This window comes from Sardina pilchardus, chromosome 16 (genome assembly GCF_963854185.1).
Source record: "Sardina pilchardus chromosome 16, fSarPil1.1, whole genome shotgun sequence".
NCBI lineage: Eukaryota > Metazoa > Chordata > Actinopteri > Clupeiformes > Clupeidae > Sardina > Sardina pilchardus.
In genome coordinates, this window is record NC_085009.1 from 20447629 (window position 1) to 20475128 (window position 27500).

Sequence of the window (27500 nt, forward strand, 5' to 3'; positions counted from 1 at the left end):
CTCTCCTTCCTCTCTCTCTTTCTCCAGTTACATATCTGCACTCCCTACTTCCCTCTCCCTCTCTCTGTCCATCTTTTCTCCACTCATGCTCTCTATCCCCCTCTTTACTGCTTTCTCTGTCCACCCCTTCTCTCTCCCTCTCTCTTCTCCCCTAAACTCTCTGTTACTCTTACAATGCCCTGCTCTCTTTTTCTTTCTTTCTTTCTTTACTCTTTCTTTTGCTTTTTCCGCACTTCGGTCTCCGGATCTCTCACGCTCTACACGTTCCTCCTCCTCCTCCCCCCCTCTCTCTCTCTCTCTCTTTCCTGGCCCCTGTTTTCTCATGGGCAGTAGCTTGGCTTGTTGCATTGAAAGTAACCTCAGTGGGAGACTGGGGGCAAAAAGAAACCTTTGAGTTGTGTGTGTGTGTGTGTGTGTGTGTGTGTGTGTGTGTGTGTGTCTGTCTCAGTGTGTGTGTGTGCGTATTAGACAGAGAGAGAGAGAGAGAGAGAGAGAGAGAGAGAGAGAGAGAGAGAGAGAGAGAGAGAGAGAGTGTGTGTGTGTGCTGTGTGTGCGTACATGTGCTCATGCTTATTTCATTGGGAATATTAATACACAAGGTATTTATTGCAACTTTGCTTTAGCACACTGTGCTCTAGCGAGAAAAGAATGCTATAAGATCTCTCTCTCTCTCTTTCTCTCTCCCCCGCTCTCTCTCTCTCCCACTCTCTCTTCTCCCACTTTCTCTTACTCTCTCCCTCTCCCTCTCCCTCTCACTCTCTCTCTCTCTCTCTCTCTCTCACACACACACACACACCAACTTTCTCCTTTTTTCCCCTATTTCGCACTCTAATGATCCAAACTCAGTGGTTTGTGAGATGAATGTGTTAAGATGTGTGAGACATTTGTGCAGAGAGTGTGAGATGACTTCATAGATGTGAAGAGAGAGAACGAGAGAGAGAGAGAGAGAGAGAGAGAGGGAGAGAAAGTAGGGGTGATTGCTGGGGAGGTCAGTCGCTTCGAAACGTTTCGGCCTGCACGTCTCTGTTGCCTGGGACAACAGTATGCCGTCATGGGTTCTGTGACAACAGCACTTGTCAACACCTCCAGTGTGTTTGAGCAACTGTGTGAGTGTGTGTGTAGAGAGAGAGAGAGAGAGAGAGAGAGAGTTATAGAGAGATAGCAAAATACAGATGGGGGTTAAGGGCATGTAAAATTGGAGTTTGTGGATTGTCGAATCACTGCCTAATTCTGAAATAAAAAGATGTACAGATGTCACCAAATATCATATGTAAGTGCACACCAAAAACAATAGACAGACCATTGAGTGACTGCTGGTGCCTTGTCCAAACTTGCTTAAGAGCTTGTTCATCTTCTCAACGCACGGGACAGCACTTTAATGACGTCAATTCACACACTACAGAGCTGTCAATTGGTCTCAAATTTGTAAACGCATCAGGCCTAGATTTCAACACCATGGGCATCAGCTGTGCCACCTGGTTATGAATAATAATAGGCCAAGCGCATATCTCATCGCTCGGAGAAGGCTAAATGACCCTGTCTGTGTCTGTTTCACGACCTTAGAGGTTTAATTCCATTGAAGGATTTATCAGATCGCTAACCGCTAGTCGCCATTGACGTACACTTATGGGATTAAGCTGTAGCCTACTGTCTATACAGAGCTTTTCTGTCTGCCAATTTGTGGTGGCCGAGATTAACACACGACGCGTCCTGGCGCGTCTGCCCACAACAGACCAACCAATTAAGTCTGTGAAAACCAAAAAGTGCCATTTCTGTGTTTAATGTGAAATTATATGATAAGGGCATTTCTCACTAACCTGCATCTATCTCTCCCTCCAGTGTTCTCCAGAAGTCATGGGTGTGAAAGTCCTCCAGTGTTTCCCGTTTTACAAACGCTGCAAGGAGCGATGCAAGGGACGGCAGTGCCCCCCAGAGTCAGGTAGGAGCACTGCACTTCATTCTTATTATTATGAAGGTTTTTTTTTTTTTTTTTTAATCACTGTAAGTAGCCTAGACATGCCGTAATAGAAGTAACAGAGCAAGAAAATCAGCTCTAATTAATGTAATCTCTCTGTCATGAGAACATGTCAAAGATCTGTTCAAGTAAAGTAATTTATGCATACTTGGCAGATGTTGTTATTTAGCCTGAAGATTGCGCAGCGACGTTGACGCTGCTTCACCACACCCAACTACGATGCGTGTCATAACTTGTCATTTGGCTCCATTAAAAATGTTATTGTAAATGCCCGTCACCCGCGGATTCATCATGACAAGTGTTAGTTTCAACAAGTAGGTCAAACTGTCAAGCGGTTACGCACACAGCTTTAAGCTCATTCTTTGGTTGATGGATTGCATTTGATCTTCAGCGGGCCAACTTGGAAAAGTTGTTTGATCTCTTAGGAGGAACAGGCCTGAAATGTAACTCTTAAAGATCTTACCCATTTAATATTGCCTAACGTTTATCTGAATAATTTCAAATCTCCACTCATTGAATCACTTTATGCCATCTCAGCAACATTACTAACATATTACATTTCCTTTGTAAAAAAAAACCCCGTCCAACCCAGTCCCTTCTCCTGTGTGTCTGTAGCTTTCAGAGAGGAACTAATATAGCCTAATGCAGTCTTTAAAGTTTAGCTACTTTAGCTCCATTCCCAATCAATCAATCAATCAATCAATCAATCAGATTAATCAACCCGTCTGTCCTGTCCTGTCCCGTCTCCCTGCAGTGTCCAGTGAGGAGCTGAAGCCTCGTCTGTCCTCCTCGGCCTCCTGGGGCAGTGAGAGTGACAGCTACAGCCCTGGCTGCTCACAGATCTACTTCTCCCACAAGGCCCGCCTCTCCTTCCGACACCAGATGGACAGCAACATTAACGCGGTGGACGCTACCTACTGAGAACACACACATGTGTGTGTGTGTGTGTGTGTTGGCTGCACCACTGCCATTACCATCACCTTAACTCTCTGCTAAACTCATCTGAAGCAGAGGACATGACCTTTCACCTTTCTGACAACAGCATGCTGGGAAGAGAAGAGGACAGGACAGGACAGGAGAGAAGTGTGGAGGGTGTGGCGAAAAGTCGGTCATTTTTAGTAAAGTCTGGACGGACCATGTCGAGATGAAAACAGACTCCATCTTGCTCACGCCATCAGCGACGCCCCGACTGATAACCAACGGAACACCCACACCTCTGGTTGCTATGGTTCCCCCAGCTGTCGTTGGAGTCAGGGAGCAGAGAAGAACACAAATATAACCTGATGACAAGACATAAGTTGAGTGACCTTGAGTATGTTTACGAAGTCATTACCGCCAAGTGCATTACTCTCAGCCTGAACAGTTGTTATTATTTTTCTTACACATATCCGTATGAATACCTGTGTGTGTGTGTGTGTGTGTGTGTGGCTGTGTGTTTGTACATGTAAGTAGGCATGAGAGCGAGCGTGGTGTTCAGCAGATCTGCTTACAAGGCTGTAATGTTACTGAAAACAGGGAGAGAGCCTATATGGGTGTGGAGTGTGGAGTAGATCTAAACCAAACTCAGTTTGAATCTAGACACCAGATCTAATCCAGATTCAGTTTGAATCTAGAAACCAGATCTAATCCAGATTCAGCCGTGCGTTTGGGGAAGTGTCTATTTTTAAATGTCCAAGGTGAAAAGCAAGTGCTTAATTATTTTTTTAACAAGCGTTTGAGCCACATAGCTGTGTACTACTGACACAGAGGTATTGCACAAATGTTAATATTTTTTACGCTTTTATGAAATCTGTAACCTCCGCATGTCGGAGGTTCTCTCCTGCAGGTCTGGGTAGTTAGCAGGGAAACCTCCCATCAAGGCATTTTCTCCACCCGCGATCCGATACACCCAGACCGATTTTGAAAGTAAACACAATGTGGCTCTGGTGAACAGACAAACAGGAATATGTTTTGTATGTGATGCAATCTGATTAGAGATGACAAAGAGTCGCATTTTCAATTAAATGGGTTTTTTAAGCGTCCAAGAGAGGTATATTTTTCATGTGATATTTTTCATGTTTTCTATTTTTCTTGATGTTCAGAACTCAAAATAAAATGTCTTGAAATCATGACCTTATGGCTTGTGTTGGTGTGTTCCCATGCATAAGCAATTAAAATGTAACATTAAATTAAATGGGAGGGAAGCTGTTTATGTCCAGAAGTCTGAAATAAAGCAGTTGCCTGGCAACAACAAAATAGCACCAGGTCAACCACCACAACACTGCTGACGAGAGTGATATTTTTTTTAACAGTTTTATTACAAATTCAGAAATCAGTACAAAAAAAGGTATTTTTCCCTGTTCTTCCAGGAAAACTAATCTGGCGTCTTCAGCAAAGGTGAAAAGGTCATAGTTTGTCGAAAGGTCACAGAGATCGACCGCTACATGTTTTGAGGCTTGGAGATGACTCCGTCGGGATAGCGCTTCTTGAATCGAGCCACGACATCCGGGTCAAGTAAATGAATACCATCCAGCTGGTTGCCAAGGGTTACCCTGCAGTGATGTCACAGACAAAGAGGAGTTGAAAAAGCGTGCACACACACACACACACAGTATCCAAATACAAACGAAATGACGCAACACCCACACACATAAAGGCCTTACCAGTTGGGCTGTACGTTGTGAGGTCGTCCGAAGAGCTCGATTTTCCTGGTTCCTGGCGAAAGCCGCTCGATCATCCCGTAGATCTCATCAGGTTTGTGACTGGTGGAGCGCACCTGGGAGCAGACAGAAACAGAGACAGACAAGGGTTAATCAGCTCACACTGTGTGTGTGTGTGTGTGTGTGTGTGTATATGTGTGTGTGTGTGTGTGTGTGTGTGTGTGTGCATGTGTGTGGGTAAGTGAAAGTATTAGACAGTCACCTGTGAGAGCGAGCCAGACAAGGACTTATCAGCTCAGTGCTCTATGTGTGTGTGTGTGTGTGTGTGTGTGTGTGTGTGTAAGTGAAAGTGTTTGACTGTCATCTGTGAGAGAGAGCGAGACAGGGACTTATCAGCTCATAGCGCTCTATGTGTATACTATGTATGTGTGTGTGTGTGTGTGTGTGTGTGTGTGTGTGTGTGTGTGTGTGTGTGTGTGTGTGTGTGTGTGTATGCATGCGTGTGTGTGTGTGTATGCATGCGTGTGTGTGTGTGTGCGTGTTTGCATGCGTGTGTGTGTGTGTGTGTGTGTGTGTATGATGTTGTGGTCATGTTAAATATATCTCAGTGGTAAGAACAGATTCTAACCTCTGCCACGATGACATCACAGTCTAATCCCCGGTTGAATCCCTGAGGGTTTCCTTTGACACCCACCTACAGACACAGACAGATAAGAAACAGACAGACAGGTACATCCATCAGCTCACAGACAGACAGACAGGCAGACAGGTACACTCATCAGCCAAGAGACAGATAGACCGACAGACAGGTAGATCCATCAGCTCATAGATAGACAGACAGACAGACAGGCACATACAGTACAGACAGATATACACTCACCTACAGACACAGACAGACAGGCACATACTGACAGATAGACCTACACTCACCTACAGACACAGACAGATAAGTAGTAGACAGACAGGCACATCCATCAGCCCATAAGCTCACAGACAGAAGCCAACCTTCAGACACAGAACAGTACACCCATCTATTGGCAGATCCATGTGGACATACAGTGTGTGTGTGTGTGTGTGTGTGTGTATAAACAGAAAGAGGGACAGTAAGAAAGGGGGAGAGAGAGCGAGTGAATGAGTGTGTGTGTGTGTGTGTGTGTGTGTGGGTGTGTGAGTGAGAGAAGAGAGAGAGAGAGAGAGAGCGAGAGCTGGACTGACCAGACAGTGCTCTTTGCCGTGGTTGAGCCAGTGCCCGGTCCTCCCTGTGCGAATGATTCTCTGCAGCTGATTGGTCTTCACCCAGATGATCTCATCGACTCGCTCATAGCTGCAAGACCAACAGATTCACAGCCCATCAATTCTATGATGCATGCGATCATCTTTGAACTACCTTACAACTTAAACATAAAAAAAGTTCCAATAATCATGTGACGTTCCCCTACATTCAAACTCTTCTTTTGAAACTGTATTGCATTCTTTTCATTGAAATACAAAGCACACAAATATAATAGTTCATATTATATTATATTATATTATATATTATCAGTATATCAATTATGTTCATATACATAATATAGACTCATATAAAGTTTCAGTAATTTATTTTTATTTTAAAATTGCAAAGTAAATACTACATCACTCACCCCCATAGACTGAGGCACTCTCTGCCCAACTCCATGGCTCTGCAATATAAACACACACACACAGACACACACAGACATTTCTATTGGTCAGTCCAGGGCTCTGAATTCTTCACATCATCTACTGTCCACTGTACTGTCACTTTTGTGAGACGATATTCTCATTTAAAACAACATGTCGATACTCCACTCCATAAACGTCTCCTGCAGCTTAAAGGAACCGTAAACGTATTTCAATTAATCATAAAATGGCCCTGATGTCACTAGACATCAAGAAATCATGCTCATTTCAAATACGTATATCACTGACAACAGTAGTCCGGCCAGGATATTGGCATTTAAAAAGCAAAGTTGCAGCCCTCAACTGATGTTGATGTTTACACCTACTGTATCTACTAATCATGACGTCAGTTGTGTTTCGGCATCTGGGTTGCCAACTTCGACTCAGTGGGGAGGGGGGATACACCACTCGTGATTACAGTACCAGTTTTGGCCAAAACGCTACATACTGTTCCTTTAACAACAGCTAGTTGTCTTTTGTGGCTCTCCTAGCTGCCGTCGGAGCTCGTACCTGCCCGTGACCCACAGGAAGAGAAATCCGTCGTCCTGGAGGGCGGGAATGTTGAGCTTCCTCATCTCGTCGTCGGTCAGGGTTCCGTACGGTAGCTCCATGTGGATGTCCCATGGGGGGTCGGCCATCACCACGGCGAACTTGCCCAAGATGGACACGTCCAGGTAGCGGATGTCACAGCAGATCCACTGAGGGAGGGAGGGAGAGAAAGAAAGGGAGAAAGAAAGAAAGGAAGGAAGAGAGTGAGTAAATAAGAGACAGAGAGAGAGAGGGAGAGTGAATGAATGAATGAGAGACAGAGAGAGAATAGTGAGAGAGTGGGAGAATGAGAGTGAGAGAGAGAGAGAGAAAGCGAGTGAGTGAGTGAGAGAGAGAGAGAGAGGCGAGAGCGATAGTGTGAGAGAAAAAGAGAGAGAGAGAGTGGCAAGAGAGCGAGACACTGTTAATAGAAATATGACTAGAAAACAGGGAGGTGGGCAATGGAATAGCTGAACAGCAACAGCATCAGCGTCAGCATCCACAGGATTCCTAAGATCCACACAGTACCAGAGTAGGACCGTTTGGACTTGGCTAAACAGGCGTGAAAGCGGTTCTACTTTCTAATTCTGGTAAGCGGTCATGTTATAATACCGTGTTGTTGCTACAGTGAAATCATTCCTTAAAAATATGTATATTTATAAACCTGTAATTACAGTCATATATACTACGCACACACACACACACACACACACATGCGCACCTTGCCAGACTAACAGAAACGTGATCTCCCGCCCTGTTCATCTCACATCCATAACTATACCTACAGTAGTATACCATAACATAACCATGTGCGCTGTCTATCCTAAAACCACATCCATGCCGTTACCTATCCCTAACATACTCTACCATAATCATGTGCCCTGTCCCCTGCTCGTCTTACCTGCGAGGGGAAGAGCTTGCCGGCCTGCTCGTCTCACCTGTGAGAGGAAGAGCTTGCCAGACTATAACGGAAACGTGATCTCCCGCCCTGCTCATCTCACCTGTGAGGGGAAGATCTCCCGCCCAGCTCATCTCACCTGTGAGGGGAAGATCTCCCGCCCAGCTCATCTCACCTGTGAGGGGAAGAGCTTGGTGCCCTGCTCATCTCACCTGTGACGGGAAGAGCTTGGTGCCCTGCTCATCTCACCTGTGAGGGTAAGAGCTTGCTGCCCTGCTCATCTCACCTGTGAGGGTAAGAGCTTGCTGCCCTGCTCGTCTCACCTGTGAGGGAAAGAGCTTGCTGCCCTGCTCGTCTCACCTGTGAGGGTAAGAGCTTGCTGCCCTGCTCATCTCACCTGTGAGGGGAAGAGCTTGCTGCCCAGCTCGTCTCACCTGTGAGGGGAAGATCTCCCGCCCAGCTCATCTCACCTGTGAGGGGAAGAGCTTGCTGCCCTGCTCGTCTCACCTGTGAGGGGAAGAGCTTGCCCACGTCGCTCTCCTCGTCCCCCTCGTGCAGCCCCAGCTCTGCCCCGGCGGTCTGCGGGCCCAGGGCCCCCGTGTCCATCTCTGGCGGGCAGTCGATCTCGTAGTGCACGTACTTGCACGTGTCCATGTGGAAGCAGGTGTTCAGGAAGGAGCAGTCGCCCAGGCTCTCGTCCGTGTGTTTGTTGATGATGCGCCTGAGAGCAAAGACCAAGCAACACAAGTCAACTCGCCGAAGAAATGAGTAGAGTAGAGCAGAGCTGAACTGCTTGGTGTGTGCTGACCTAAAGTGCAGCTTGGTGTGTGTGTGTGTGTGTGTGTTGACCTAAAGTGCAGCTTGGTGTGCGTGTGTGTGTGTGTGTAGACCTAAACTGCAGCTTGATGTGTGTGTGTGTGTGTGTGTGTGTGTGTGTGTGTGTGTGTGTGTGTGTGTGTGTGTGTGTGTGTGTGCTGACCTAAAGTGCAGCTTGGTGCAGGGATGCGGTGTGTCTCCGGACCGCGTGCACTCTTCTTTGGTTCCGTGGTCGCAGAACTCCTGCACCTGAGCCCGCCCGCGGGAGCGGAACTTCTCAACGATGGACTGCTCCTTCGCCGAGCTGGTGTTGAGCAACTCCAGGATCTCCCTGCTCACCTGTATAACACACACACACACACACACACATTTTACAGGTCATTAAAGATAAGAAACATAATGAAACAGAAAGCAATCAGACCTGAAGCTTCACAATGCCAATGGACATGTGACATGGTCAGATTGACCACTATTCTGATGTCTGATATAGACCCTTTCAACTGCAGAAATGGACACATGAGTGAGCTCCTAAGGCATGTCTTGTGGAAACAAACAACAGAAGGAAACAACTTCGAGCTAATAGGCTACTTGGGTACAAAAAAACTATGTGCAACACTTCACACGTCCCGTCACACCGCTGCATCTTGGTCTCGTCGCTTTGGGAATCTTTAGTGTGAATTGGGCTTTAATATGACTGAAGGATTCTGGATGAAGACGTAAGGAACTGGTGGAACTCTCCACATTGCTAATTCCTATTCCAAGCTCTATGTTCCGTGCTCTGCAGTACCTTCTTGCTCTGCTGCTCCTTGGTGGACTGCTGGCTGAGCAGGCTCTCGATCTCCATGTCCAGGTGAGACGCCGGACCTTTGCTGGTCCTGCTCTTCTTCTCCGGCCCGCCCCCTCCGCCCCCCGCCTTCCAATCAGACGGCCCGGGCACATGGGCTGTCACCACCGCCGGCGTCTGCGAGGAAGGGGCGGGGCCAGGCGGGCGCTTGGGCGGGGCGATGTCGTCCCCTTTCCTCTTGGTGGCCGTCTTCTGAGACAACGCCCCCCGCATGGCGCACAACTTGGTATAGTCCACAGACGAGACGATGGTGGAGGGGGTTGAGGAGGAGGTGGAGGCGGAGGAAGAGGAGGAAGAGGAGGCGGCGGTGGAGGAGGAGGAGGAAGAGGAGGTGCCAGCCTGGCTCCTCTGTCGGTTGAGGATATCGAGGGCGGTGAAGCCCTGATGTACCTCGATGAGCTCCTGGGCAGAGAATTTGAGGAGGAGACTCTGGATGTTGCCATGGGATACTGGTGACTCGGGCTATGAGGGGAGACGAGGAGGAGAGGTGTAAGTGCAATGGTGGCCACAACAAATAGTTTAGTCTTCATTTGGTTTGATTATGTAATCTTCAACTTTAATTATTAGGAGACTTCAGTCATTGTATTCAATGTATGATAAACTGCATTATAAGGAAAACACTCAGTTAGCCTACACAAAGTTCTTTGTTTTTATTTCTCTAAGAAATCGAATTATGTGCATCACACCTTCTATATGGCCTACTTACCGTGCTAAGATAATCGGTAATGGCGAGAGAGTCCACCGGTAGCGAGGACAGCTCGGAGAGGTAACCCAGCAGCTTCTGCTCTAGCTCGGGGTCCGGAGGCCGCTCCTCATCCTCGGCCTTTGAGGTGCATGGGGCGGTTGGTCCCGGACTGTCGCTCCGAGCCGCCGTCGCATCAGTACCCACTGAATCTGAATATTAGACATCACGACACAAATAATCATGAGATGTAAAGGCTGACCATTTATTGTTTTCCCAAAGGGACTTTAAAAACCCAATGGTCATGGTAGACACACGGCTACGTAAAGGTTTCTAGCGCGAAGTTAGATTTAAGGTTAGATTTTAAATGTGGCCTCACTAGATACACATAATGCATTTAAATAACAATCCACTGACAGCTTGATGGGACTTCTCTCCTTTGTTATCAAGCACACGCATGATTGCTGTTACAGTTTGAGCCTTTCCTTGATTGACCTACAACATTAAACCAGTTAGTTCAGTTAGGTCTTTAAGATCAATGACAATGATCGACCTTAAAGGGAAAAAAATGACATGAAGTGCAAGTGGTCACAGGTGCAGGTTGGTTGCAGTGCTCACTACTTTACCTGCGAGCTGAGTTGGATCCTTCCGTCTCCTTTGCAATCGCTCTCGAAGAGAGTCCAGCTGCTTCTTATGCGCCTGGATGTTGCTCCATGTATCCGACATGGTTGGCACCACACCGCTCAGTTATTTGTACAAAAGAATTTCAGAGACAAAACAAGATAACGAAACTGTCGTCCTCTGCCTTCAGTAGTTTCAATAGACAAGTAAGGTAGTTTCAGAGGGAAATCTTTGAGCGACGAAGATACACTTCCGAGTCAAGAAACGCACAAATGCCTGTCATAATAAAAGTCACGTCAGGCTACTTTGACATTTCTTACTTTAAAAAATAAATTGTAAAGGGATATTTTGCCATGCCAATTCCATACACTTTTCTGAAGATTTCAATTGTAAGGACAATGTATTCAATTAAAATGGTGAACGAATTAACTGAACGAACCGAAGTTCAATTGTAGTTCAAAACGCGTCTTCGTACTGTTTGACCATACAGACTATCCGTACTCACGTCTGTGTAATATGTGTTTTGCAACATGGCAGCGGTCAGGGGAAAGGTGGCACAGAGTTGTCTGACAACATGTTTCTTTAGACAGACACACATCGGCGGCATTGCCACCTTTCCTCTCCTAGCGACACGGGGCGAGGTATGTTCAGTCGTTAGCTTTATAGCGGTGATTTAATTTGTTTGGGGCAATCATTCTTGTTGCTGTGTGAATGTGGCTTAGCACATTGCTCAGCTATGACTTTGACACCGGGGCTAACTAGCCAGCTACTTATAACCAGCTAAGTTAACTTTGGTAGCATGGAAATGTTGCTCCCTCTAAAGAAGATGTCCATGTGTACGTGTGTGATGGTCAACTAAAGAATGTTAAAATATGCATTTCTTTTGCCCTAATCCTGGTCGCGTTTTAGCTGCTAGCCGACAGCTAAGAGTTCATGTGCGTGTCAGGCAGACAACGTTAGACCATTGTAGTTAATGTCTTTGTTTAGCACTGCCAGCGTTGCATCACCTAGTTAATTAATGTATCTTGTTCACAGAATTCGATACAAACCTCTCATCTACACACCAATAGAGGGAGCAGGAATCCTCTGGTCAAAGCGATCCTTGGGCAACACAGGAATGGACAACTGCTATTGGTTAGCTCGCTGTCAGTCAGACACAACAGCACACAGGTATGAGGTTAACTCCCCAGGTACTGTACCATGTCTGTTCCTGAGGATGAGCCTGGATCCATTTTCCATTCCATTGATTCATGCTGTAATATGTGTATGTTTTCTCTAACAGATAAGTGTGCAATGGTATGTAGCTTGAATTGGCAAATTAGAGAATATTAGTTAAAGTTTTTACATTTGAAGGCGTAAGTTAGTGGCACAGCATCAACTGTTTTGGTTTGGATGAAAGAATCTGCTAAATATTAGTCAAGTTGAAAGTTGTTTAAGTGTTTCATCTTGTCATTTCCAGACTCCTGTTGAACCAGTGCAAACAGTATCTATCCCGAATGTAATTATTGCATACTTCTATCTATTTAGCCTTTGTTATTACCTGTAGTCAGTAGCTCAGCCCTCTACGCCAGTAGTGTTTATTTAACAAAACATCTGCGTTTCTACCTCTCAGACACCAGCTGATGTTCCGGCCGCCATCCCAGACGCCGCAGCTGCGGCAGTTGTTGACCCATCCCCTGTCATCGCCCAGCCAATCACTGAGCAGCTGGCCGAGGTTGCCCCGACGGTCGCGGACGTTCTGCAGGGGGCCGGAGCTGAAGTCCGACTGGCAGAGCTAGGATTGGGCAGCTACACGCCGGTGGGAGTGGTCCAGAATCTGCTGGAGTTCATGCACATGGACCTGGGCCTGCCCTGGTGGGGAGCCATCGTTGTAGGTGAGAGTCGTGGAACGGTAGCCAGCTGGTGCTTAGCTGTGCAGCATGTACAGTCATTTCCTGTGTATTAGCTGATAATAAAGATAAAGAATGATGGGGCGGCAACAATGGGAGAGTCTATCCAGTGTTAATTATAGATCAGTGGGAACAAGCCTGGAGGATCGAGGAGAGAGGTTGAGCGGCACCCTCCAAAGTCTGTTTTTATCTGTGGGTTTATGTAATTAAGATGTAAGTAATGGTGGCATCTGTACCAAGGGCTAAATACTGTATTGAATGCTTTGTTTCTTCGGTCATGTACTGTGTTACCGCTAACCGTGTTTTGGTGTGAAGTGGCAGATTTGAATGGATGATGAATGAGATGCTCCATATGATGTAAGCGGTTGAATGCGTGGCTCAGACACTGGACCTGGCTGTCTGAAGAAACATAATTGTATACAACGACTTTTATAAACAAAAGTTTATGATTGCCGCAGACACAGAAATGTAGCTTTAAGCCCTGTGTCTCGTCCTTGTGTTGTCTTCCACCCTTAGGCACGGTGATCGCCCGCTGTGCTGTGTTCCCCGTCATCGTCAAGGGCCAGAGAGAGGCCGCCAAGCTCAACAACGTCATGCCAGACATGACCAAACTCACTGAGCGCATGAACGAGGCCAAGCAGAGCGGAAACAAGTTTGACTGTAAGCACCGTCTTCTTCTTTGCCAACTTAAACTCCACTTTATCGTTCAGTTCAGTCAGAGTTGTTCTAATGAGGTAGCCTGGCTAGCGCCACCACTGAGACGTGGTCTGGGAACCAAACTTTCTTCTCGTATTTGAAAAAAAAATGCCCAGATCCGTTTATTGGGCGCTATGGATGTCTATCAAATGTGTTTGTGCATATCTCATCATTGTCTTGCTTTCTCCCCTGTTCTGTGATTGGTCCCCTATCTGAGACAAAAATTAGGGCGGTAGTTTCCAGGCTGCCTTAGCAGCGTGAATCAAATCGCACGTAAGGCAGCATGGGAACACCCAGGCTACTAATGAGGAGGCACAGCACTCAAAGATTGTTCCATAGAAATGCACGGGGGTTAGTGCCTAACACCAATGTGGCAGTAATCTCTACACGTATCCCGGCCGTAATCCCGCCCCTTCTCTGTGTTTTTTGGTGTTTTGAGCCCCCAACGTTGTCTTCAAGGCAGCGCTGCCTGGTAGGCGCTAGGATTAGGCATGGGTTAAGATTAGGGTTAGGGGTAGGATTAAGTGCCTTTAAATCAACAGTGGCAGCGCTGCCTGGAAGACGACGTTGGGGGCTCAAAACACCATCGAGCCTTCTCTGTGCCTCCCCATTCTCTTGAATAGGAAAATAGCGGCCCGATAACTGCCCAGAGTGGGCTACCAAGATGGCCGCAGAGTGGGAGAATTGTCTTAGTTTGAGCGTAGCCACCTACTTTCTTCTTGAACTGAAGTTCGACTGCTCAGATAAACGCCATACTTCACTTCAGGTTGTTTGTCACGACTGTTATACAGTAATTTCCCGCATATAAGCCACATTGTGTATAAGCCGCAGGACAGTTAAAAGAAACAAAACCATATTAACACCATACTGTATGTATTAACCTCATAGCTGAAGAAATTTTGCAAAATCAATGTATAAGCCGCGGCTAATAGTCGGGAAATTATGGTACCTTAATCGTAGTTTTAATGTAGAAATGTAGGTGGATATCTGACACTGTTATATTGGAGTCTTGTGCAGTATATGAGTCTATGTAATTAAAAAAATCTGATTTTTTTTCCCTCTCTTATAATTGCATAGTCGTTATTAAGTCATACTCTCACATTGTGCTGTGGGAGTGTGATTGATTGACTAATTGATGGATGTTTGTATTGTTGTCATGCAATTGCATTGCAGTTGCAAAGGCGTACTCTGACCTGATGCTCTTCCAGAAGAAGAATGATGTCAATCCCCTCAGGGGATTCCTGGTGCCTCTAGTACAGGTTAGAAAAGTGTTCAAGACCCACACACACACACACACACACACATACACACACTCTATAAGTCTTCCTGATTTATTTGCATGTCCAGGGCCGGGTTTCCCAAAATCGTTAAGAAGCTCTTAAGTCCTAAGAACTTCTTAGGAGCGTTCTTAGAACATTCTTACAACGCTCCTAAGAAGTTCTTAGCACTTAAGAGCTTCTTAACAATTTGGGGAAACTCGGCCCAGGTGTAGTCTTGGCCTCCACTCAATAATAACACCCCAAACAGAAGTAAAGGGTGGACACCAAATGTATTGCATGGCCATCTTTCAGACTTTTTGATGAATTTACAAATCAGTGTTACCAGAATCCCCCTCATTAACAATGAGCGACATATAGTGCCCCGGCAAGCATTTGTGCGTACTTTGCGGCCATATTGTAGTGCGGTAACCAACCATAGCGACTCTGTGTTTGAATTGGTCTCCTAGATGCCCGTGTTTGTGTCCTTCTTCATCGCACTGCGGAAGATGTCCTACCTCCCCGTTCCCAGCCTGACGACGGGCGGGGCGTTGTGGTTCACCGACCTCACCATGTCCGACCCCTACTACATCCTTCCGCTAGCCGTCACGGGCACCATGTGTGTCATCATGGAGGTGAGGCTCTGGCCGTTAAGGTGACGGCATTTAGGCTTAACATTTATCGGCCGGGTTTCCCAGATTCGTTAAGAAGCTCTTAAGTGCTAAGAACTTCGTAGGAGCATTCTTAGAACGTTCTTAGAGTGCTCCTAAGAAGTTCTTAGCACTGAAGAGCTTCTTAACGAATCTGGGAAACCCGGCCATTTTCATTCTAGACAGGGAACTCTCTGAGTAAGTTTTGTTTTGATGTGAGTACACTCTTAGAAAAATAAGGTGATATATAGGACCAAACCTGGTTCTATTGCATGCTTCATATATGTGTCGTTCCACGGCAAAACCAGTCGCTTGTCGCAACAGGCGTTTCTGAGAAAAATGGCCATTTATGTCACTTGTGCTAAAATCGTGGAATTTTTTTTGTAAGTGTTTTGAAACAGTGGGAGGTCTACACTGTACGGCCGTGAATACATTTCGCCGAAAAACTGACCTTTTGTAGTCTAAAAACGTGAGTTTGTTGAGGTGAGAAAGTTAGAGGAAGCAGGAAGTTAGAGGCGTCTCGTTTTCGCCGCTCTATTCCAATATTTACGGTAATTGCACTCATTGACAACCACCAAGTCATCCGTGTGCTGTGTCGTTGATACAAGTACCGTAAATCTTGTAATAGCGGCAACCTTACAAAGCGTTCGTGAGTGTTGAGCCGACGGTTAACTTCAGAGGCAGATTTCTCCGTTTTTCTATTGGCATGACAGGATGAACTCAACTCCTTTGAATGTTTATATTTCAGTAATATGACGTTCAATTCATTAGATATAGGTATCGTTTTGAAGGTTGATTATGCCCCTTCCTGAAAACGTAATAACTTTGATTTTGAAAATTTGGACATTGTGAATGATTTCGCCGTGGAAGGTCACATATGACACCCCTAAATGGTTCTTTAAACCATTTTGAGGGATTAATGGAAGGAACCCCTAAAGGTTCTTTGAAGCCTACATGGTTCTATATACCCCAATAACCCCTTTTATATGTTTGGTCTGCTTGTTAGAAGCAGCTGCACCAACCTAGTGGTGACTCTGCGTAATTGCTGCTGCCTAAGAAACAATACATCAAAACAAAACAAAACAGACATCATAGAATGAAAGAATTAATTTCTGTCTTTCTTTCTTTCTCCCCCCCCTCTCTCTCTCTCTCTCGCTCTCTCTCTCTCTCTCTCTCTCTCTCTCTCTCTCTCTCTCTCTCTCTCTCTCTCTCTCTCTCCATAGCTAGGGGCTGAGTCTGGTGTGGACAACCCCAATCTCAAGGCCATGAAGACGGTACTGAGAATCATGCCATTCGTCATCCTGCCACTCACCATCAACTTCCCCACGGTAGGTGACCTCACTTCCCCTCTCCTCCTGACATCATCTCCTGTCTTCTCCCTATTCTGATCAACCCTCTCCTCTCCTCTTCTCTCCTCTTCTCTTCTTCTCCTCTCCCCCTGTCCTCCCCTCCTCTCCTCTCCTCTCCTCTTCTCTCTCTTTAGCTTATTTTGTCTCAACTTGGCATCTTTCTCTCCTATCTGCAGCCTCCCATCCTCTTCTCCTCTCTGCAATCTCTCCCATCCTCTCATCCTTTACTCCTCTCCTCTTCTCCTCTCTGCAATCTCTCCCATCCTCTCATCCTTTACTCCTCTCCTCTTCTCCTCTCTGCAATCTCTCCCATCCTCTCATCCTTTACTCCTCTCCTCTTCTCCTCTCTGCTGTCTCTCCCATCCTCTCATCCTTTACTCCTCTCCTCCTCTCCTCTCTGCTTTCTGTCCCATCCTTTCATCCTTTACTCCTCTCCTCTGCTTTCTCTCCCATCCTTTCATCCTTTACTCTTCTCCTCTCTGCTTTCTCTCCCATCCTTTCATCCTTTACTCCTCTCTGATTTCTCTCCCATCCTCTCATCCTTTACTCCTCTTCTCCTCTCTGCCTTCTCTCCCATCCTCCCATCCTCTCATCCTCTCATCCTCTTCTCCTCTCTCTTTCTTCTTGCCCATTTGTCTCTTCTCATTCATCCTTTTGTCTATCCTCCCTCCCTTCCTTCCTCCCTCCGGTTCTAACCCTTCCTTCTAAATAACTTAGTGAAGGAAACGAGGAAGGAATGATAGGAGGATGGAGGAATGTAGGATAGAGCGATATGAGAGATGCGATGTCCTGTAAGTGCAGTTCACCAACCCTTCCTTGCTCTCTGGCTCCCCCCGCAGGCGGTGTTCACGTACTGGATGACGTCCAACCTGTTCTCGCTGGGCCAGGTGGCACTGCTGAGGATCCCGGCGGTGCGGCAGAAGCTCCGCATCCCCGAGAGGATCATCCACCCGCCCTCTGCCATGCCCCCTCAGGAGGGCTTCATCGACAGCGTCAAGAAAGGTGTGTGTGTGTGTGTGTGTGTGTGTGTGTGCATGTGCGCGCGTGTAGGTGTGTGAGGGACGTCACAGCACGTGGTTGGCTGAGAGTAGAGTGGGCTGGGCGGCATCACTGCATGTGGTTGGCTGAGAGTAGAGTGGGCTTGGCTGTTTTACAGCACATGGTTGGCTGAGAGTAGAGTAGAGTGGGCTGGGCTGTATCGCAACACGTGATTGGCTGAGAGTAGAGTGGGCTGGGCTGTATCACAGCACGTGGTTGGCTGAGAGTAGAGTGGGCTGGGCTGTATCACAGCACGTGATTGGCTGAGAGTAGAGTGGGCTGGGCTGTTTTACAGCGCGTGGTTAAGTAGAGTGAGGAGAGATGAAATGGGATTACCTGGGCTGTATCAAAACATCTGATTGGCTGAGATCTTAGAGTATGCTTATGAGGGGATTGGCTGCCCAGTGCCCAGTCATCTGTTTTTAGTGGGGCACTGGGGCAGTGTGTCTGTTGTGAATATTGAATGCAGTGCTGAACTTGACCACTAGAGAGTGCTGTCGAGTCATCCTCTTGTGGGCAGTGTTGCGCTCCTGTGTTATGACTTGTACAGGGCTATTTCATTATTTGAGAAAGTTGAAAATGGCTCAACTTTATGGTATTGAGCTATGACGCCGTTCAGCGACCAAACGACCAGCAACGAACATAGAATGCTACTATGTCAGAGCGGCCAAAGCATCCAAAGCTTCCCACGGCGTCCTTGGCAGGGCGTCCAGAGCTTCTTGGAAGCCTATATAATTTGTTTTATCTGACTCTGAATACATTTAGAAAAGAAAGCCAGTGATGGCCTTCTCATAACACTTGCACTAACAATGTTGTGTTCAATGCACCACTGTGTGTGGTGTATTCTCTTGAGCTGACCGCAGGTGTGTGTGTTCACTCTTGAGCTTGTCTCTAGTGTGTGTGTGTGTTCGCTCCTGAGTTGATCTCAGGTGTGTTTTTGTTCACTCTTGAGTTGATCTCAGGTGTGTGTGTTCGCTCTTGAGTTTGCCGTGTGTGTGTGTGTGTGTGTGTGTGTGTGTGTGTGTGTGTGTGTGTGTGTGTGTGTGTGTGTGTGTGTGTGTGTGTGTGTGTGTGTGTGTGTGTGTGTGTGTGTGTGTGTGTGTGTGTGTGTGTGTGTGTGTGTGTGTGTGTGTGTGTGTGTGTGTGTGTGTGTGTGTGTGTGTGTGTGTGTGTGTGTTCACTCTTGAGCTGACCTCAGGTGTGTGTTCACTCTTGAACTGACCCAGGGTGTGTGTGTGTGTGTTTGCCTTTGAGTTGACCCTCGGTGTGTGTTCTCTCATGTTTGTCCCAGGCTGGAAGAACGCTCAGCTTGCTAAGCAGCTGGAGGAGAGGGAGAACAGGATAAAGGGACACCTGGACATTGCCGCTAAAGGTGGAACACCTACACACACATACACACACACACACACACCTCAACACACCTGGACATCGCTGCTAAAGGTGGAGCACCTACACACACACACACCTCAACACACTTAGACATCGCCACTAAAGATGGAACACCTACACAGACACACACACACACACACATCTCAACACATTTGGACATCACGGCGAAAGGTGAAACACCTACACACACACACCTCAACACAGCTTCTAAAGGTGACACACACACATTCACGCACACCTGGACATCACTACTAAAGGTGACGCTCTCACACATGCACCAAAACAGCCGTATACCTTGACACTACTGTGAAAGGTGACGCACACATTCACACACCTGGACATCGCCGCTAAAGGTGAAACACACACACACACACACACACACTTTGACACTGCTTCTAAAGGTGACACACAGCTGGACATCACTGCTAAAGGTGACACACACACACACAGCTGAAGATAACTCTTAGTCTTGCACCTGGACATCAGAATATCTTCTCTAATCAATCATAGCAGTTACTAATTTGGCATCAGTATCCAGACGGAGAAGTTAGCGCTAGAGAGATAATGGTGTCTGTGGGCGATTAAAAACTCATGTTCCCATGATCCTCCTCTTCCACACACCTGCATATCTCTGCTGAAGATGACTCTGAAGATCATACTCTTGCACCTGGACATACAGAAAATCTTCACTAATCAATCATAGCAGTTACTAATTTGGCACCAGTTTGGTTTCTGTGGGCGATTAAACTCATGTTCCCATGATCCTCCTCTTCCACAGGACCACTGAGACAGACGTTCAAGCACAATCCTTTGCAGCAGACGGCGCCTGCCTCAACCTCCACCTCGACGAAGACGGCCGCCGCCGGTAGCAAGCCTGGGAAGAAGCGTCCCTGGGAGGAAACCATAGGCTGAAGGGAGGGAGGGTCATAGTTTGGGTCTGGAAATGATTGGTTGACTGGAGGCTTACACGTAAGCTTGGAAGGATGTGATTGGATAATAGGGGCGACAGGCTGGTGGAATACCTCCTCCACTGTGTATATATTTATTTGGACAAAGTGTGATTAAAGGATGTGTTGGGGAGGGATAGAGGGGCATGTTGTACCGGTATTATTATCAATAAAGAACATCGGATGCCCCGACTCTATTGAACTGGTGGTTCATGTAAAAACACGCTTCATGACATGCCAGGCAAAGAATGTTTAGTGATTTACCTCTTGTTGAAGTAACACTTGACAGACCTCTATATACATAATGGTACAAATATCTTTACTTAGACACCATACATAGCAACTTAAAATGTACACAGAGAAAGTGTTCACTTGAAGTGACAAAGGGTTGTGAGATGTGGCCAGACAAGACTTAGAAAGCAAACTTGTGCTCTGGCCAAAGGCACATTCACATTAAACCTCAGTTTATCATTAGAGGTTTCTTTTTTATGTGGCTATAATAGGGCTGAAACAAAGCATTGATTCATCGATTAATTGACAACTATTACATTAATAACCAACTATTTTGGTGACTGGTTATATGGTTTGTGTGATTTTTTTTTAAGGACAATATCTGAAAATTCTCTGCAGCTTCTTTATATATTGCTTTTATCTTTACTAATCTTCATCTTTTATCTTTATCTTTACTAAATCCTCTATGACCGTAATCTACATAACTTTGGGCATCTGAGGACATTGATATGGGCTTTGGGAAATACTGCAGACATTTGTTCAACATTTTATCAATCAAACAGCTAATTGATTAATCGAGAAACAACCAACAGATTAATAGACAATATAAAAAAAATAATAGTTTGTTGCAGCAGCAAGTTTTACATTATTGAAACTTCAATAATGTAAATTGTACAACTGTTTTGGTTTATTATATTCAGCAATGCCCACATTTGTTTTCCTTCATACCTCATATCTACAGGTATTCATACTAGTGCTATACATACTACTATTGGTCCAAATACCGTATCCATCAATATCATCATTTCAATGTCATTTGATTTTCATTCCCATTATTGTCTATAGTTAGCTCTAAAAAAATAATTAAATACAGAATGCCTTTCTATGGTATACACTGAATCAGGAAGTATCTCTATGGTGATGGTCCCATGATGCACCATGCTGCACCGGTCAGGTGTCCTTTTGGCTGTAGTGCGGCTTGGCCACCGTCCCAAAAGAGTTTTGTGATTGGTTGTGCAAGTGGAATGTCGCATGGCCGTGAAGCAAAAGAGTTTGTGATTGGATGTTAGTGTGGAGTGTTGCACGGCCGAACAAGTATGGAAGTTCCTAATCGGCCGTGAGTGGAGTGTAGTACGGTGGTTGTCCAATGGCGTTCCAGTCTGAGAGGTTCGGAGGAATGCTCCTACGGTCCGGCGCAGGTGCGCTGAGTCTCACGTCTCAGTCCGCCTTTGGCTCGTCCATCTCCGTCAGGACGGAGTAGCACACCTTCTGAATCAGAAGACCTGAGGAAGCTATGGAGGAGAAGAGGGGACGTACACAAGTGTGTGTGTGTGTGTGTGTGTGTGTGTGTGTGTGTGTGTGTGTGTGTGTGTGTGTGTGTGTGTGTGTGTGTGTGTGTGTGTGTGTGTGTGTGTGTGTGTGTGTGTGTGTGTGTGTGTGTGTGTGTGTGTGTGTGTGTGTGTGTGTGTGTGTGTGTGTGTGTGTGTGTGTGTGTGTGTGTGTGTGTGTGTGTGTTGGGGAAGGAAAGGGCATGTGAGAAGGGAAGAGACCAAAAGAGAAATAAAATGATTATTTGCTTTCCAACTGAGATTCATATATGACCATAAGCCAGTAAGTACATCTGCTTTTCACAAACAAAACAAAACAAAAAACATTGCATACAGAAATGAAGATAAATGTAAGTGCATCAAATATCCCTGATTGATAAATAGATGGATCAGATTCGTACCGATAGCCTTGCGCAGCCACAGTGGCCGCTTGTGGGCGGGAGTATAGCAGCAGAGGAAGTAGACGGGCACTCCTGATAGGGCTATGCCGATGCCAATCAGGGAGTTGACGGTGTCACTGTAGAGGGGCACGACCACCAGGAAGACGGTGCACATGCAGAAGATGATGGGGAAGATCAGGCTCAGCTGGACCAGGGGCACAACAAGAACAACATCAGATCACTTCCATTGTTATTAACCTTGCACTGTTGCACTAGCCTAGAAATCTAGACGCCCCTAGCGGCAGCAAATGAAATTTGGCTGGCGGGGCAGTCTAGGCACGATCCATTGAGCCAGGGAGCTGAGAACCCCCAGCACCAGCGATCCAATCACAGGGCTTAACATAATGGTGACTGACATGCGACCAGAAGTTGCGACGGTAACGCATCCTTTTATTTGAAAACAAGAAGATGATTCGTTTAGCGTTATCCTATTGCGTGGAGAGGGAAGGTTACGCATCCTGCTACTTGAAAACAAGAAGATGATTCGTTTAGCGTTATCCTATTGCGAGGAGGGAATTTGAAAGACAACTGTTTATCCCACCCCTCCGATTGAGCCCTGTCTACGGTGAGTGTCCAGACCCTACATCTTGATGTGGGTCTGGCTCGTCAGGCTACTTATTTGCACTACCAACTGACACACACCTCATACTGGATCACAGTACCAATCCTCATTACACTCAAGCACATCTTTATCTTTAGTCTTTAGCATTTCGTTTTTTTACTGCTCTTTAGTCATGTTGATTTGTTGATTTCCTTTGTATCATCCTGTCTATACTGTAGTGTACGTTGTGTGTGGTGTCTTAAGCAGCTGGGACCTTGAATTTTCCCTTGGGGATCAATAAAGTATCTATCTATCTATCTATCTATCTATCTATCTATCTATGATAATTGCTGCTGATATCATTGATAATTAGCATTACGTGGGAGCGTACCTATGTTCGCCGGGTCCTATGTTCCCCTCTTTGTATGGCACCAGGGAACATAGGACCCTTCTTTTTAAAAAAAATAGGGTCCTATGTTTCCCATGTGACCGGGGAACATAGGACCCTTTTGGGGGAAAACAGGGAACATAGGACCCTTCTTTTTAAAAAAAAATAGGGTCCTATGTTTCCCATGTGACCGGGGAACATAGGACCCTTTTGGGGGAAAACAGGGAACATAGGACCCTTATGTTTTTTAAAAATAGGGTCCTATGTTTCCCATGTGACCGGGGAACATAGGACCCTTTTGGGGGAAAACAGGGAACATAGGACCCTTCTTTTTAAAAAAAATAGGGTCCTATGTTTCCCATGTGACCAGGGAACATAGGACCCTTTTGGGGGAAAACAGGGAACATAGGACCCGAGGGTACATAGGGATGACCCCCATTATACTGTACGTTATTAGCCTGGCCACGCCCACCTAGATCTCCTTTCAGGGAGATGCTTGTCTGGAACACCATAGTTCACTAGCGTTTCTATCGATCTTGGAAATTTTCCCAATCGTGAGTGACCAGACTCTATTCCGTTTGTGAATGAGTTTGGTTTACCAGGCTATTAAGTTATTACTTGTTACTATCAATTGGCGCTTTCATTGTTATTCCAAAATCTTATGAATATGTTTGTATGTGATTAAAAAATAAAATTCAAGTCACTAATGCTTGCCTGCAAACTATATTCATTTGTAGCTCCCTGTTGCTGAAACATTTGCTCACCCTCAGTTAAAATCTTCTATAGCAAAGACTGTGTCTACTATTTTTTCAGAGTGCGAACCCTCCCTGCCTTTTTCTGATATCTTTTGGTTTTAATGCACCTGTTTAAAAATGCTTTCATCAAGAGTGCAACAGTGCCCTGCCTTCTAGCTCCCTGTTGCTCCCAACCTGATGGTGATTTTTTTTTTTAGATTATTTTTTGGGGGCTTTATGCCTTTAATTGGACAGGACAGTAGAGAGTATGACAGGAAGCGAGAGGGAGAGAGAACTGGGGTGGGATCCGGAAAGGACCACGGGGCGGGAATCGAACCCGGGTCGCTGGTGTGCAGTGCAGGTGCCCCAGCCAGTCGCGCCACGGCTGGGGCCAGCCTGATGGTGATTGTTGTGATTGATTACCTTGAGCGGTCGCGGTCGGTCCGGCTGCTTCCAGCGCAGGTAGAGCTGCCCCAGGATGGACAGGCCCACGAAGAACCAGTAGCTGAAGCTGTAGTAGTTGATCAGCCTGAAGATGTCCTCCACACAGAGATACACCAACGCCATGGCGCCCTGCACACACACACACACACACACACACACACACACACATTAGCTGTAGTAGTTGATCAGCCTAAAGATGTCCTGCACACACAGATACACTAACACCATGGCACCCTGCACACACACACACACACACACACACACACACACACACACATTAGCTGTAGTGGTTAATCAGCCTGAAGATGTCCTACACACACAGATACACCAACGCCATGGCGCCCTGCACACACACACACACACACACACACACACACATTAGCTGTAGTCGTTGATCAGCCTGAAGATGTCCTGCACACACAGATACACTAACACCATGGCGCCCTGCACACACACACACACACACACACACACACACACACACACACACACACACTAACTAACCTACTGTACCTATATGCTTCTGATTTAGCTTAGGCCATAGGAACACAGAGACGCTGATAAAGATCAGCACTTTTGAGATGACTACTGAGGCCTCTCAATATAACTGCTGCAGTCACAGCCTGATAGCATGAAAACTCAAAGTGAACAGTAGGGGGCGCCTGTTTACAAAGCGCTGTAGATTACGGCAGATAGTCAACCACTGTGTGGCACCAGTGAATTGAATACAAGCTAATTCATGGGAAATTAATCTGCATATGTAACAATGGACTGACATTGTGATATGAAAGTTAATTACAGGAGTGGAAAATCTTGCATGGAATATTGAAAAAATAAATATAATTAAATGCTCTAACCCTAGCCTGGCTAACGCTAACTGGCTAACAAAGAGATGTGGTCTGGGAACCAAACATTTATTAAAAAATTGAAAAAAGTTCACACACTTGAAATCCTTCTTTGTTGTTTTATTTTCTTTTCTTTAGCACAGAATGACATTTCTTCAGATCTTCTGATCTGAAGAAGACCACACGGTCGAAACATCATTCTGTGCTAAGGAAAAGAAAATAAAACGAAAAAGAAGGATTTCAAGTGTGCAAACTTTTTTCAATTTTTTATGATTTACTCTTGATCTGCACCTTGCCCTGGGATGTGCACAAACTTTTTTACTATAACCAAACATTTATTTTCTTGTATCTGAGGCATGGTTTACGAATGCCCAAAGCCACTCACTGGGCGCCACAAATGTCTATGACATGCATCTGTGCCAGTAGTTTCAAACAGACTATACCAGCTGACATATGTAGAGCGTTTTAATAGGCTACTTCAAAATAACATCTGATAAACGAACCTTACATTTTTCAGAAGTGGTAGGTGTGTAGATTTGAACAAAAGCTGGTTTGGTTCTAAACCGAAATACAAACATCAGTGTGATGCATACATGTCGTCATCTCTCTTGCTGTTCTGCTATTGGTTCCCTGGCTGAGGTGAAAATTAAGTCCATGGATCCCAGGCTGTCTAACAGCGTGAATGAAATCGCGCACATCCAATACTAATCAATAACCAAAACTAATCTCAATCAAAAACACTCAAACTGATGAATGGGATGAAATTGCATGAACACTATTGCATGAAACACACACACACACACACACACACACACATGCTGAAGAATGAGAGCGCATGAACACTTGCATGAGACACACACACACACACACACACACACACACACACATGCTGAAGAATGAGAGCGCATGAACACTTTTGCATGAAACACACACACACACACACACACACACACACACACACACACACACACACACACACAGACACACACACACAGACACACACACACAGACTGTATGGTTGAATGAGGTGACTGACGTTGAAGAGGAGAGCTGGGATGGGGGTGTATCGATGGACGTGAATCATGCACAGGTAGTCTGGCAAGTGGCCCTCCCTGGAGCCCACGAAGAACAACCTACAGGACCACACACACACACACACACACACACACACACACACAAACACACATACACACACACATGCAATGCAATGCAAAATGCATTAATACCATGCATAACATACTGTACACAGGGACACAAACACACAGCCCTATTTTCAGTGATTAAGTGCAAAGTTAGGCAACATGTCCCCTGCATAAACTCCAGCTGTCATGTGGCATTTGGGAGTGAGTCATCAACATCTGCATATTCATCAAATTAGAAACAAATGTAGATTAAATTAGCTCCTGTTAGACTATAGAATTTGTACTTTGCCATCATTTAAATTAGGACCATACCTTAGGACCATAGGACCATACCTTTGTCACGTTAAAGCACTTTGCCATCATTTAAATTAGGACCATACCGTAGGACCACAAGACCTTTACCATGTTAAAGCACTTTGCCATCATTTAAATTAGGACCATACCTTTGTCATGTTAAAGAACTTTGCCATCATTTAAATTAGGACCATACCATAGGACCATACCTTTGTCACGTTAAAGCACTATGCCATCATTCAAATTAGGACCATACCGTAGGACCACAGTACCATACCTTTGTCACGTTAAAGCATCTCTTACAGGCAGGTAACACCAGGGACGCACCTGACCCGTTAGCCTGACGCTTATGGAGCACATGCTGCAGCAATTAGCTTCCACCATCATCAACAGAACTGGCTACACCAGACTTGATAGTGAAGTTTTTGTTTATTGTTGTAAAGTTGTTGTTAAAATTGCTCTTAAAAGCCTAAAAATGTTTTTTTTTTTTTTTTTTTACCGTGTTGTAAGTCGCTTTGGTTAAAAAGCATCAGCCAGTTGTTGAGGGTTATGTTTATGGTGTGTGTTTTTTTGTTGTTGTTGTTATTGATTGTCTCTAATTATTTCCTTGTGTAGGGGATTTGTAGTAGTTATCCCTTTTTGTGTTGTCAAAAAGTGAAAATCAATAAAAAATATTTATAAAAAAAAAAAAAAGCATCAGCCAAATGTAATGTAATGTAATGTAATGAAGAATATGCTCAAAATGTACAGTTACAGTATGTGCCTGGTGTAGGCCGCCTGTTACAGGTGTGTGATTCTGAGGTGTGACGATGCTTACCTGGAGGCGGCGAGGATGGAGGCGTTGAGTCCCCCGAAACAGGACAGGGCTACGGCAAGAGGGATGGTCCAGTTCATGACCCCAAACACGCGATCCGCAAACGTCTGCGAAACACACACCCCGTAACACAACTCGTTAAGTGCCGTAAAACACATTGGAAGAGTTGGTTTGACTTTACGACTAATTTCTGAATTCATAAAAAAGTGTACACCTTACCAAAAAGTAGAAGGCGCATTGCTTTGTATTAAGATAAAAAGGCTTTTTATTAAAATGGGATAACGTGTTTCGAGTACAGAGCTTTCAATATGAGGAATAAATGACTTATGTTAGCAAATACACCATATGTCAGAGACCCGAAAGGTCAAAGGTGAGACGACAGAT

The 27500-nt window shown here is 45.6% G+C and overlaps 4 protein-coding genes across 5 annotated transcripts in view; 2 read left to right on the forward strand and 2 right to left on the reverse strand.

Moving 5' to 3' along the window:
• The window catches only part of LOC134059458 (uncharacterized protein C17orf114-like), a 7103-nt gene extending 3017 nt beyond the window's left edge, over positions 1 to 4086 (forward strand). Inside the window, exons 2-3 of the mRNA XM_062515874.1 lie at positions 1840 to 1939; positions 2730 to 4086. Coding sequence (XP_062371858.1) covers positions 1855 to 1939; positions 2730 to 2896 — 252 coding nt within the window. The 5' untranslated portion in view covers positions 1840 to 1854 and the 3' untranslated portion in view covers positions 2897 to 4086. The remainder of the gene's footprint in view (positions 1 to 1839; positions 1940 to 2729) is intronic.
• Positions 4087 to 4253: 167 nt separating this feature from the next.
• Positions 4254 to 10981, reverse strand: mettl3 (methyltransferase like 3). The gene is made up of 11 exons (XM_062515875.1): positions 10707 to 10981; positions 10105 to 10292; positions 9342 to 9860; positions 8718 to 8893; positions 8246 to 8459; positions 6823 to 7010; positions 6255 to 6293; positions 5830 to 5938; positions 5243 to 5308; positions 4618 to 4730; positions 4254 to 4506 (listed from the first exon to the last, which is right to left on the reverse strand). Exons 1-11 carry the CDS (start codon positions 10804 to 10806, stop codon positions 4395 to 4397), a joined length of 1824 nt encoding a protein of 607 aa, XP_062371859.1. The 5' UTR covers positions 10807 to 10981; the 3' UTR covers positions 4254 to 4394.
• A 216-nt stretch (positions 10982 to 11197) lies between these two features.
• Positions 11198 to 20107, forward strand: oxa1l (OXA1L mitochondrial inner membrane protein). Of its 2 annotated transcripts, XM_062515877.1 has the most exons (11): positions 11198 to 11342; positions 11737 to 11871; positions 12161 to 12199; positions 12314 to 12575; positions 13107 to 13250; positions 14460 to 14545; positions 15013 to 15177; positions 16416 to 16520; positions 17381 to 17543; positions 18871 to 18951; positions 19747 to 20107. In XM_062515877.1, the coding sequence occupies exons 1-11, from the start codon at positions 11232 to 11234 to the stop codon at positions 19878 to 19880; spliced, it is 1425 nt and encodes a 474-aa protein (XP_062371861.1). In that variant the 5' UTR covers positions 11198 to 11231; the 3' UTR covers positions 19881 to 20107. The 2 variants fall into 2 exon arrangements, with proteins under 2 accessions (XP_062371861.1, XP_062371862.1); XM_062515878.1 differs by lacking the exon at positions 12161 to 12199.
• A 65-nt stretch (positions 20108 to 20172) lies between these two features.
• The window catches only part of slc7a7 (solute carrier family 7 member 7), a 28319-nt gene continuing 20991 nt past the window's right edge, over positions 20173 to 27500 (reverse strand). Inside the window, exons 6-10 of the mRNA XM_062515876.1 lie at positions 27120 to 27223; positions 25903 to 25999; positions 24001 to 24150; positions 21876 to 22059; positions 20173 to 21438 (exon numbers count right to left, since the gene is read on the reverse strand). Of these exons, the coding sequence (XP_062371860.1) occupies positions 21365 to 21438; positions 21876 to 22059; positions 24001 to 24150; positions 25903 to 25999; positions 27120 to 27223 (609 nt within the window). The 3' untranslated portion in view covers positions 20173 to 21364. The remainder of the gene's footprint in view (positions 21439 to 21875; positions 22060 to 24000; positions 24151 to 25902; positions 26000 to 27119; positions 27224 to 27500) is intronic.